Genomic DNA, 13,119 nt, shown 5'->3' with positions numbered 1-13,119 from the left:
GCTCGCGGCCGTTTCGGTAGCGTCACATATACCAAATTTTTTATTACAGTACGTGATTGGCTGACGAAGGTATGTGACTGGTTCAAAAATGATAATCATGAGATGCGTGTCTTGTAACAACATGACTACAGAAGGTACGCTCATGATACGCTTGCGGCCGTTTCGCTAGCTTCACTTATACCAAGTTCGGTATTACGGGATGTGAATGAATGACGAAGGTGTGATACTGGTGCAAACATGATAAACGTGAGATGCGTGTCATGTAACAACATGACTACATGCTACGCTCATCATGCGCTCGCGGCCGTTTCGCTAGCTTCACATGTACCAAACTCGGTATTACGTGACGTGAACGGACGACATAGGTAAATGACACATCCAAATATGATAATCACGACATGCGTGTCATGTAACAACTGACTACATGCCACACTGATGATGCGCTCGCGGCCGTTTCGTTAGCTTTACATGTACCAAACTCGGTATTACGCGACGTGAATGGAAGACATAGGTAAATGACACATCCAAACATGATAATCATGACATGCGTGTTATGTAACAACATGACTACATGCCACACTGATGATGCGCTCGCGGCCGTTTCGGTAGCTTCACATGTACCAAACTCGGTATTACGTGACGTGAATGGACGACATAGGTAAATGACACATCCAAACATGATAATCATGACATGCGTGTTATGTAACAACATGACTACATGCCACACTGATGATGCGCTCGCGGCTGTTTCGGTAGCTTCACATATGTCAAATTTGGTATCACGTGACGCCAGTGGATGACAAAGGTATGTGATTGGTGCAGACATGATAATCATGCGATGCGTGTCATGTGAGAACATGACTACATGCCACAGTCAAGGCGCCAACACATTTCGACATGACGCGGTGCGTGTGCTCGCCGGCGTTCATTTCGCCGCGTCACGCCGGCGTTGCCACGACAGGCGCCGGTCCCATAGAGAAATAAAGAAAGGTTCTTCTTTCTCTATGCCGGTCCTGCCATATACTCGCAGGCGTGCGCCTCGCTGCGTCGCTTTGACGCATGCGCATTTCAGCGCGTCCGGCGTCCCTCCGTCACGAAAAGAGGGAGACGCAGTGTTGTCTGGGTAACGCATCGGCGCGAAATGCAGCATGTCGCATTTCGCGCCGATGCGTCGGAGAATGCTACATCGGAGAATATTGCTACATCGGAGAATATTGGGCCATTCATGATGCGCTCTCGGCCGTTTTGCTAGCTCCACATATACCAAATTTGGTGTTACGTGACGTCAATGTGTGATGAAATATATAGGCAGTGCCAAAGAATTTAGGGCACCTGGGGTTTCTCATTGTGTATTTACTGCACCTTTAGGGGCCGAAGCCTGATGAGCACAACAAGATGACAGGAACAACATCACTTATCTAGACAATGATTACAAAGACAGCGATTACAAAGCTGAGCCTTAACACGGCACCATTTCTGTCGAAGAATATGGCTCTATTTGATGTGCCTGCTGCATTACCTATAATAACATCCTAAATTAACCAGTAATCTTTCAGCAATATTGCTTTGTATTTCTTATATGTCACATCTCTTTCGCGGGTTGTGGTAACCTTTGCTACCTGCTTTAGTTCGTTACTGACAAAATATTAGAATCAGAAAGCAGTCGTACACTGTTATTAAAATGTATTTATTTTTTTCTTTTAAATAAGTGGTTGTTTTATCTAACGAAATAGGATATATCACGGAGGGTACATTAGCGCATGTTCTAGGCTTAATGTAAAAAAAAACGGCCCCGTATCTGTATGTTACACTGCAAATGTCGTCGAAAGACAATTGTCTTGCGTCTGGGGAGAGTGAAAAAAAAAACGTTTATTTGATGATCTGCGCGAGAAACTTGGTGAATGGTATTCTGGAGGCGTTGTGTTAGAGTGCCTCGATTCGTACAGCGGAGGCGAACGAGCACATTGAGGCACGTCACACGTGAGACATGAGTGCTACCTGGCTGTTGTCCTGGGAAACAAAGCGCACGGCGTGCGCGCCCGTCTCGGAAGCGATAAGGTGTAGAACGCAAGGCGACGGGTAGGTGCCACCACCGTGTCGTCTCAGTAAAGCCTTGGAAACACTTGCCTTTTCGTGCAAGCGTTGCATTGTCAGCGCAGCGTGATAAACGCTACGGTGTTTAGAATTACTTATGTATGCCTTTTTTTTTTAGTATAAAGAGACACATACAGAATAATGACGTGTTGTTATGGTGCCTCAGATATGCGCAGGAATTGATTTTTACTTTACAACGGAACAAGTATGAACGCTAGAACGTGAGCAATATTGGTTGGCGCTGTGGATGGTGTTGGCCGTTCAGGCTGTCGTTTGGTGCCGTTTAAAGTATTGTTACGGCGGACAAACAGAAAAAAAATGGCAGCATATCCGCGGAGTGATTGATGGATAGTGGGGCGAAGCATCCGTCCGCCCATTCGTTCTTGCTTCCGTCCATCCATGCGTGCGTCTGTGTGGCCGCCCGTGCGTCCATCCGCCCGTCCGTGCGTGCGTCTGTTCGTGCGTCCGCACGTCCATCTGTGCGTCCGTCCCTGCGTCCGTCCATGCATCAGCTGCTGCGTCCGTCCACGCAGCCATCCTTGTGTCCGTCCATGCATCCGTCTGCGTGTCCGTTCGTTCATCTATTCAACACTCCAAGTACCACCATCTCGCATCTTTTCATCATATATTCCTCATATAGAAGCACCGCCATTCAGCGGACATTTCATGGACTGAACGAGAGGAGGCACACGCACACTTTCTTACGACTTGCGCTTCGTGTCTACTTCCCACTTTTAACCACCTCGAGTTCATGGTATATACTAGTTGACTGTATTCATGGCACGGCGGCCCAACGCTCGCTAAACCTTTCTAAAACCTCGGAGGTTACGCCCAGCGAGTATAACGTAGCAACCCTTTCTTGTCTTCTGTGCGTTGTTGAACAATAAAAAATTCGCAACGTGCACGTTAACTAAAAGCCGAATTCTCCTCTCTTTCATTCCCCACTTAGCAGTCATTGGCATGTACATTGAGCACTATCTTTTATTGTTCAACAACGCACAGAAGAAATCTCTCACCGGCACCACCTTGGAGGTCAAAATGTGATACTTGTTACACACTACTACTACGACTACGAGGGACGAATGGGTGCCGCTTTAAGGAGCTTCGCCCCTAAGACGAATATTAGTCTACCAATTTTTCATTCTTACACAGCGGCACACGGGACGGCTTTATGCTCTCCCATAGTAAAGTACTTAATACTCTGAATGGTTAACCATAACGATCAGGCCGTCTTAAACGCGTCACTTGAAAAAATACAAACATGGTGTACTAGGTGGCAGATGACTCTTAATTACAAAAAAACTGTTTCAATGACCATTACACGCAAAAAGGCCCCGTTGAAGCACACGTACCAAATAAACAATCATAGTCTAGCTGAAGTATCATGCTTCAAATATTTAGGAGTTTTAATCACATCCGATCTGAAATGGAACGAGCACGTCAGGTACATTCAGAAAAAGGCAATGCGAAAACTGGGATACTTAATGAGAATATTACCGAAAGCTTCTCAGGATACCAAACTGCTAGCTTACAAAACTTACATCAGACCACTATTAGAATATGCTTCAATTATCTGGGACCCATACACTCTAGTTAATACCAATACGCTTGAGAGCATACAAAGAAAAGCCGCGCGATTTGTTTACAGTTCATACAGCTGGAAAACGTCTCCTACGAGTCTTCTCCGCAGGGCCGGTTTGGAAAGCCTTGCGGTGAGACGTTATCATGATCGGCTAAAATTTTTTTATTTGATGTATAACGATAGACTTCAAATTTACAAGGAAGCATATATCCAGCCGAGCATTTGCCGCCCAACACGATCCAATCGCCCAATGAATGTCGCTGAATTTTCGTGTAAAACAAACGTCTTCAAGAACTCCTTTTTTCCCCGTACGTGTCATGAGTGGAATCTGTTACCTGCTAATGTTGTGCAATGTTCTGGTGTCTCATCCTTTCTTCGTGCCCTGTTGAATTCGGCATGATTTAGTCTTCAATAGTAGTTGTTATCCTACCGATTGCACTTGTACAGTATATTCCGGTTCCGGTTTTTTTTCCGGTTCAAAGTGTACCCTTAGAAGTGTATTGTTATGCTTGTATGTTATCCTGTTTTCTTCTTTTATATCGCCCATACCTGCTCAAAGCCTGGCACCCAGGCTAGCAGTAACCTGTACATAAATAACCACTTTTTCTCAACCCATCTCCGAGGCCACTTGTGAATAGAAATGTCTCGCCTGAAAATGTTCTCTATACAAAATGTACAGACAGACAGACCAAAACTTTTGCGTCGAAGGTCTTTAGGAACCGCGCGATGACAAACTGCGACAGGTACGCGTGGTCAGGCCTTTAGGGATCGGCGCACAGGTTTCCTGCGGCCAAGGTTGCCTGCGCATGTGTCATGGTCGGCTTGTCCCGGCATCGTTACTCTTTCGATACATGAGCCAATCCAAGTTACCGAAAACGTCACTACAGCCGTGCCGAGTAGCAGTGCACGTAATATCTCTGAAATTTTAGCGACCTGGAAACTACGTGCACGGTTGCACGAGTATGCTGAAAATTTTGCTCAAGACGCGCTGACGAGTACGGAATCGTGACGCCCTTGAAGGCCCCCACGACCTAATTGCCCCCACGACCTAATCTACGACCTAATCTACCTAATCACACTTTAACGTATACTAATAACGCAAGCGTAAAGCTACATATTTATGGAGTAATATACTTTAATATAAAGAAACCGACAATACTAACAAAGATAGTCGACCGCGTAGAACAATGAACGGTCACGTGGAAACAGAAAATAAGGAGAGTCGGCACCGAGACGTCGCTTTTGATGGTTGGAGGTTTCATAAACAAGGTCAATAGTTATGCCAACCATTCTTTTCAAGCAATTTCACATGCTTGGTTGCAGGTTTCATAAACGATGTAACTATAAAGGGCAACCTCTGACGGGCTGATACTTTCAATTTGCTTATGTCTGGATATTCTGCATGTTTCGGGGTTGTACTGCATACATTGCGACGCGTCTGATGTAAGCAAGTTTTGTTTTCACAAGCGATTCATTGTCGGCGAAATCTAAATGTTTTTTTCTTTAATCGGGGTCGATTCCGGTTTTGCGAGCCACCCAGGCCTTAATAACTTGGTTTTGTAAGGATGGAGCTTCACATCGACTGTTAAGGTGAAGCGAAAAAAAAAAAAAGTTTTACCTTGCGTCGACTGCGGCAATCCTTGTGAAGCTACAGGTTTGTTCTATATAAACAGCGACGATAAAATATGTTGAGCACTGGTATCCAATTTCCTTTTATTTAGGGCGTCGTAAAGTGAAACTCGTAAAGTGAAAATAAAAGAAAAAAATAGTGTGGCTTGAAGTTCATTGCAACATCGCAATAAAACCTATAGTTGTCGCACTGAGGCAGTAGAAATTTCCAAAAGCGCATAAATTGACGCATGCGTAATATATCAAGTGATAAAATTGTCTGGGGCCTAAATGACAAAATTTTTCTTAAACGCAAATAAATTATATTACCAATGATTTTTCTAGAGCTTTTCAAAGTGCAATTAACTTATTGCAGCAATACAGATTACAAAAAAAGTAACCACACCGTGCATTATTATTGCTTTTGCAAAGTAATCATATCGCATTAAAACAACAGTTCATTATTTTTGCATTAACTCATGTACACTTCAAAATAGCACATGAATATCGAAGTCTCAGATATGTTCATTTCGTCGTTGTTGGAACTCTGAATAAACATCATATAAAGGTATCCTGGTATGAAGGGCAGCGAGTCGTTTTGCCATAATCAATTGATTGATTGATTGATTGATTGATTGATTGATTGATATGTGGCGGTTAACGTCCCAAAAAACCACCATATGTTTATGGCAGACACCGTAGTGGAGGGGTCCGGAGATTTCGACCATCTGGAATTTTTTCACGTGGACCCAAAATCTGAGCACACGGGCCTACATCATTTCCGCATCAATCGTAAATGCAGCCGCCGCAGCCGGAATTCGAACCCGCGACCTGCGGGCCATCAGCCGAGTACCTTAGCCACTAGAGCATTCTCCTTCGCCATAAAGAAAAGTCGCTTTATTGTGGCTAATAGAGAGTGACCCTTCCTGTCTTGTTCCCGAAAGTAATGGTGAGTCATGAGAGGTTCCGTCATGTTCACAATTCCTGACAGCGACTGGACTGACGGCTCGTCCTTGGACTGAAGTGCGCTAGTACTCGTTTTCTTCCTGCACTTTTATGTGCTTTTTTTATTTCCTCAACGTAGCGGGTGTCAGCGCGGTACGTAAAAAAAAAAAAAAAGAAGCGTGACACAGACGTCAAGACCGGTAGGCGCTAAACTTCCCAAGTCTTTATTGCAAGCCCTTCTCACCATGTTTTATATGATAGAAAAAACACAACTCGCGTCTCACTGTACTTAATCCGTAGAATGTGATTTTTTTTCCTTGACTAGACAGCTGATTTTGAGCACACACAAGTGTCCCGATGATGATGATGATGATGATGATAATGGCTCACACCGATTCTGGGGGATCGTCCCCGACACGAATAATGTTTAGCCAAAAGGGACCCTGTTGCCGATCGGCGGCGTCAGCTGCGCTTCCGCTGGGAAGCGGCGCTAACCAGCGACGAGCTCGCCGACCAGCTTTGGGCCGTCCGGCAAGCTGAAGATGCCGCCCGGGTTTAATTAAGGACTTCGAGCGGTCACCTGAGGCACCGCCATCATAATCGACGGAGAGTGGGAAGGGACAGGGGTTAATCCCCTCTTCCCCCACCTCGCCCGGTGAAAACTGCCGGACTTTAAATAAAGTTAATTAATTAATTCATTCATTCATTCAAAAGGGATCCCATACGAATGGTATGACTAATTGATGATGCGATGATGACAGCCTCTATGTATGGCTCACACCTACAATGGGGTGGTGTTGATTTCAAGTATCTAAATTAGCATTAATAATTTATTATAATTATACTCTAAATCATTAGTCATTCAATTCGTATGTGATTATTAATGAATTCCTGCTGTAGCTTCGTCCTTTTTTTTTCATTTTCCGCGTGAGTCGATTCTTAAAGCGGCCGATAACAATGCAACTATACGGATCAGCCTTGTTGACCCTTCATCTCCCTCCAAATGCTCACTTGTCGCTTGAAAGTAGCCAACCGAGATACCCCTCTCCAACTTTCACTCCAGATAGCTTTTTGCATAAGAGCTGCCGCCGATTAGCAGCACCCTATTCGCCCCCTCTCCCAAACACATCTCCGCGCCCCCGCAAATCTCTCTAATATCGCCACCCCCCCCCCCCCAAAAAAAAAAAAAGAAAATTGTGGCTGCGCCCCAGCCTGCGATACTCGTGGGCGAAAGCTATCTTCACTTTTTTTTTTCACTTGATGTACTCATGTCCCCTTCCCGAAAGCTTTGTGCTGCACTACAACGTGCCATTTGCCTCCAAGATTGGAGGCATTGCAATGTATCTGCACCTCGCCTGATTTTTCGTGGTCTCCGTGATCAGCTCACCTTTAAACAAGCGATGATGTCATATGATGACGTACGTGGCGTCGTAGTAGCAGGATGGTGACGTCACACAATGTGGTTAAACATGATTTTTTGCATCTATTACACCGACGCCGACGCCACGCGACAACAGTCAATTTTCGTGTTTCATGAAGCAACTAAGGCTCCCGCCTTACTACTACTACTACAACAACAACAACAGCTACTACTACTACTACTACTACTACTACTACTACTACTACTACTACTACTACTAATAATAATAATAATAATAATAATAGATTAAGTGCGTCGAAAGTAATCCTCGCGCTCTTCTTGCAGATGAGTCCGAGCTCCGGCGGATCGCGAGGCACCTCCAGGAGGTCATCGTGAAACTCAACTCGATGCTGGTGACCCTCCTGCGACAGCGGGACCGGCAGCTGACCCGCAGGGGACACCACTACGACCTCGTCACGGCCGTCCTGCAAGCGGTGTCGCTCAAGAGACGTGAGTGACTCGGCACAATATTCATGTCGCGGTGCTCGAACACTTTCATCTGTGCGAAAAAAAAAATGCAGAGAGGTAAACCTTGACCTTGCCACTTAAGACGTGGATTCTTGTGAACACGCAATTTTAAGAGTGTCGCCCCGCCACGGTGGTCTAGTGGCTAAGGTACTCGGCTGCTGACCCGCAGGTCGCGGGATCAAATACCGGCTGCGGCGGCTGCATTTTCCGATGGAGGTGGAAATGGTGTAGGCCCGTGTTCTCAGATTTGGTCGCACGCAAAAAAACCCCAGGTGGTCGAAATTTCCGGAGCCCTCCACTACGGCGTCTCTCATGATCATATGGTGGTTTCGGGACGTTAAACTCCACATATCAATCAATTTTAAGAGTGTCCCGCATTCGGTATGCAGTGAGTGCTGCGCATCAAGGAATATGGACTTATGGGACTTGAGTGCACGACCATTGATGAGTGTTTTTTTCGGCAAAGATATGCTGCTCAGCGTAACTTGGCCCTCAGGGTCTTAATAACGTTCATTAACGAAAACCGCCTGGCCCCAAGTTTAGAAACATTTATTTATGTGACTACTCATTTGTGTTTAGGTCTGTCTTATTCTTACTTTCATCCTGTCTTGCTTTATTCTGTTTCCCCTTCTCGAAGAAGCATGCTTGTGTTGTGCCTCTCTAGGTAGCAGTGGTCGGCCTGCTTCCCTCATTGATTCTCCCCCATCATCCTCCCATGCGCAGGGTAGCAAACCGGCTGCCTATAGACTGGTTAACCCCCCTGCCGTTCTTTTCCTCCTATTTTCCTTCCTTTCTTGGGTCTTCGTGTTTCCATGTGTACAAATCACAAGATAAAAGTAATTTGTTTTCAAAAAAATATCTTGCAAAATAAGCTTTGAAGAAGCGTTCTTATAGTTGGGAATACCTTGACCCTGGACTCCGTCCTCGGACCTGGGCGCGATCTCAGGACCAAAGATGGGGTCTTTAAATTGTGGCTCCTTCAACCTTAACACTATTTCTTCTTGAATAGCGTTGCCATTTAAGAAAGAAATGGTTACGCGCGTTTATCAGGCCCTTACGATGCCAGTACTAACAGTTTAAATGTTTTTATTCTTATAGTGATTATTAACTATTTAATCAACACGTAATTCAACAAAAAAAAGTTGCTTAAGGACGGCTAACGCGCAATACAGACAACACAAAGAAGGCACACGCACGAACAAACATAGAGCTTAAAAATGGATTATCAACGTACCCAGATAGCCACATTGGTAAAAATAAAATGCTTATTGCCATGTAATACCCTGGTCCATGTAATACCTTGAAACTATTGTTTCTTATTACGTCATGTGGTCTATATTCCTTCATGTAGTTGTCTAGTACGCACATTGGTACTTCTGTCAACGCGCCGCCTATCGTGTGGGCTATACCGGCAAATCACAATCATACAAAAGTCGAGTGGGAGGTGACCTTGTCCAGCTCTTACCTATAGCGGAGCAACGGGCCCTGGTCGACCGAGCCCGGAGGGCTGCGAAGAGCCAATGGATTTTCGCACTAGGAGTTCCAACCACTAGCGACCTATTTATTATTAATAAATGTTTTATTCTCTCTCTTGTGTGGAGCCGCTGCTCTTATTTTGCTCTTTCCTGCATCATTTAAAATTTCCGAGAAAACGTAACATGTTCTCTTTGATTCGCGTGCTTTGACTGTCAGTTTTACTCACATTCATTGCGCGCATGAGTTATAAGTTCAAGGTTTTCAGTCGAATTTTTCTCTATCAGTAGTAAACTATCGTTTTCAGTCTATTTTTAGTCTTTTTTTCTCGTTGTTATATATTTTTTTTTCCTGTGAAATTTATTGGAAAAAAAATATGTGCGCAATACGAAGTACATCTTCAGTCACAATTCTTTCGCCAGAAGGGAATGAATCTCGGAAGTAGGACTGACCGAGTGTGTAACTGAATGTCGCGAAGGAGATGCGATCTAATTGCAAAAATGTGGACTCGGCATCTGCGCGTATACGCTACTGGAGTTACACGGAAGTCACGGTAACGGGTTCGTGATCGAGAGAGTTAATGGGCGGGGAGGGTTCAAACCAGCGGTGATTCGCACTTCGGTGATCCCGAGGCTTCGAGACTTAATGAGCTACGAAGAAGTAGGAGTTCCTATTAGTTGCGAGCTCTCAGAAGTGCTAAACCGCCAGGCTCACTTCAAAAGGTGTGCCGCCGCACGTATACCGCGTGTGTGTAGCAGTGCGACATACGTTGTGATATTTTATAAAGGCTTAAATAGGGGTGCGCTATTGCAAGCACCCATTCGTAATGGCGATATAGGACGGGTAGCACGGAAGGTCAGGTCAATATTGGTCGTATGGTGGAGTCCCTTGGTCTTGTAGTGACTCGTACCTGGCAGTATAATTAATACGGAAAGTGGAGGACATTTAAGCTTGGCGTTTAAGAGGCCAATGAGATAGTGTTAGGGGTCCCGTTTCGCAGCGCCTTCTCATTCGCTTGCCAGGATTAACTTCTAAGTAAAAACATCAACCGTATACTGAAAAAAATATAACGTTCATGTGTGTGAAATTTGCCTTTTTGAGCTCTTCAAGGGCGCGGCGCCTCCACGCAAGCTCAGTTACGGAGTAACCACTACTTCATAATTCACTGTTTTGCGATGTAGCAAGGAACCCGCTGCTCGTACGTAAGGCAGTATACGAACACCTACGTAACGGTACACTTTTTTTTTTGCAGATGTGGCGGACGTTGACGAGGATGGTGAATAATTACGGTTGATTCCTTTGTAGTGGGTGCTAAGGTATAAGCCACCCAATCGGGATGCAGTTCACGATGTGTGGCTCGCGGTGCGATTCTACGCTTCTGCCACGTAATGTTACGCCTGTTAACTGTCTCCTCGATTTGTGGGGTTTAACGTCCCAAAACCACCATATGATTATGAGAGACGCCGTTGTGGAGGACTCCGGAAATTTCGACCACCTGGGGTTCTTTAACGTGCACCCAAATCTGAGCACAAGGGCCTACAACGTTTACGCCTCCATCGGAAATGCAGCCGCCACAGCCGGGATAAACTGTCTCCTCGACGGACATGACGCATGCAGAGAGTGTTTTTTTTTCTAAATCAGTTTCTAATATACTGGCATTGTTATGTGGTAGAACGCCTGCCTGCCTGTCAGAGTGCCTGTGTTCAATTCCGCCCTTGACCCTGATTTTTAACGTGATAGCGTTAATGAACTCGTTTCGCAAAAATCAGGCGTCGGCATCATCCATTGTGGGCGAAAAATTCGCTTTGTTCACGAGTGATGTTTTGAAATAGATGCAAATAAATAAATACTAAAAATATTTAGTTCGAGTCAAAATCTAACTTAGGAAGTCTCCGTGGTAAGCAGGTATTTTTCCTCGGAGCCACACCAGTTCTTGAAACTGTAAAAAACAAAAACAAAGACCCTATAATAATTGCATCTAATGCAATGAATCTTTATGGCGCATTTATTATTGCACTGTAGAAGCGTAGAATCGCACCAGTGGGGAATTGCACAGTGAGGGTTTGCTTTGAAGGCCCACCATTTACAAAGCTCCCGGGTGTAATTAATCATTAGCAGCTACAGCATAAACCAAGTGAGACCGGTACGCGTGTTGTCTTACGTGCTCACAAGTTTGCAAAAGTTCACAAGTAGCGGGGCCTTGGCAACTGTACTCGCTGTAGGCATTCTAGGAAAAATTCAAACGACTGATGCCGCGCGCACAGAAGTTCGTTTCTTTGCGGCACGGTGGCCACTGAGAAGCAAAGCTGGGCTACCATTTGTGTAGGAGATGCGAACGGGGCCCGATTATTCTATCGCGTTTTAGCGCCTGGGCACGGGCTACCCGCACAACCGCACGTGGCGGGACACCTGCCGCACGCAAGAGAAGGGCGAAAGAGCGTCGCTGATTGGCTCTTTCGCCCTCCGCTTGCGTGCGGCAGGTGTCCCGCCGCGTGCGGAGTGGCTGTGTGGGTAGCCCGTGTACAGGCCATTACTCCTAGATAAAGCTAAAGAGCCTGCAATGTATCCCTCATGTGAAGCTGCAATATATATATATATATGTATATATCTATATATATATATATATATATATATATATATATATATATATATATATATATATATATATATATATATATATATATATATATATATATATATATATATATATATATATATATATATATATATATATATATATATATATATATATATATATATGAAAGTAGATGCGCTTTCACATAACAACTGTTTATTGTGCCGACGTTTCGACAGGAACCCTGTCTAAACGTCGGCACAATAAACAGTTGTTATGTGAAAGCGCATCTACTTTCATATTTATAACCTTGCGGCAACCGAAGTTATTCTTCTATATATATATATATATATATATATATATATATATATATATATATATATATATATATATATATATATATATATATATATATATGTTCACAACAATATATCAACCACGTAGGGGGCACATTACCATGACAACCCATTGGAAGTAACGCATTAGCAACCTTATTGAAATTATTATTACATTTTAACAATTTTAAGTTTTTGGCTCTAATTATCTTCGAATAAGCGGAAAATTAATGGACACTCGCATCGGACCTAATTACGCTGGTATTTTCATGTCCGTTTTGGAATATAATTTGGGCGTTAAGGCATCGTTATTATGAGCAATTTATGGATGACATTTTTCTTATCTGGCCCTCATAGCGAAGGTGAGCTTCTATCCTTTATAGCTGATTTCAACACTATTCACCAATCTGTTTCGTTTTCTCATGAATACGCTCATCCTACCGTTAACAGTTTTGACGTCACAGTTTTCATATCTCACAACAAGGTAACCACTAAGCTTTACTGGAAACATACCGACAGGCACTGTTATCATCACTTTAAAAGTTACCATGTAAAACATTAAAAAACCAGTATGCCATATAGTCAGGCGCTCCGCTTTAAAAGTATCTGCTCGGAACAG

General features: G+C 44.1%; 1 protein-coding gene across 1 annotated transcript in view; it reads left to right on the top strand.

Annotated features, from left to right (window-relative positions):
• The window catches only part of LOC119173912 (uncharacterized), a 228,424-nt gene that overhangs the window by 46,620 nt on the left and 168,685 nt on the right, over positions 1 to 13,119 (top strand). The window contains exon 2 of the mRNA XM_075885122.1: positions 7,935 to 8,099. Within this exon, the coding sequence (XP_075741237.1) occupies positions 7,935 to 8,099 (165 nt within the window). The remainder of the gene's footprint in view (positions 1 to 7,934; positions 8,100 to 13,119) is intronic.

Source organism: Rhipicephalus microplus, unplaced genomic scaffold (genome assembly GCF_043290135.1).
Source record: "Rhipicephalus microplus isolate Deutch F79 unplaced genomic scaffold, USDA_Rmic scaffold_72, whole genome shotgun sequence".
Lineage (NCBI taxonomy): Eukaryota > Metazoa > Arthropoda > Arachnida > Ixodida > Ixodidae > Rhipicephalus > Rhipicephalus microplus.
The sequence above is the reverse complement of the archived record's forward strand: the minus strand, read 5'-3'. Positions and strand labels throughout refer to the sequence as shown.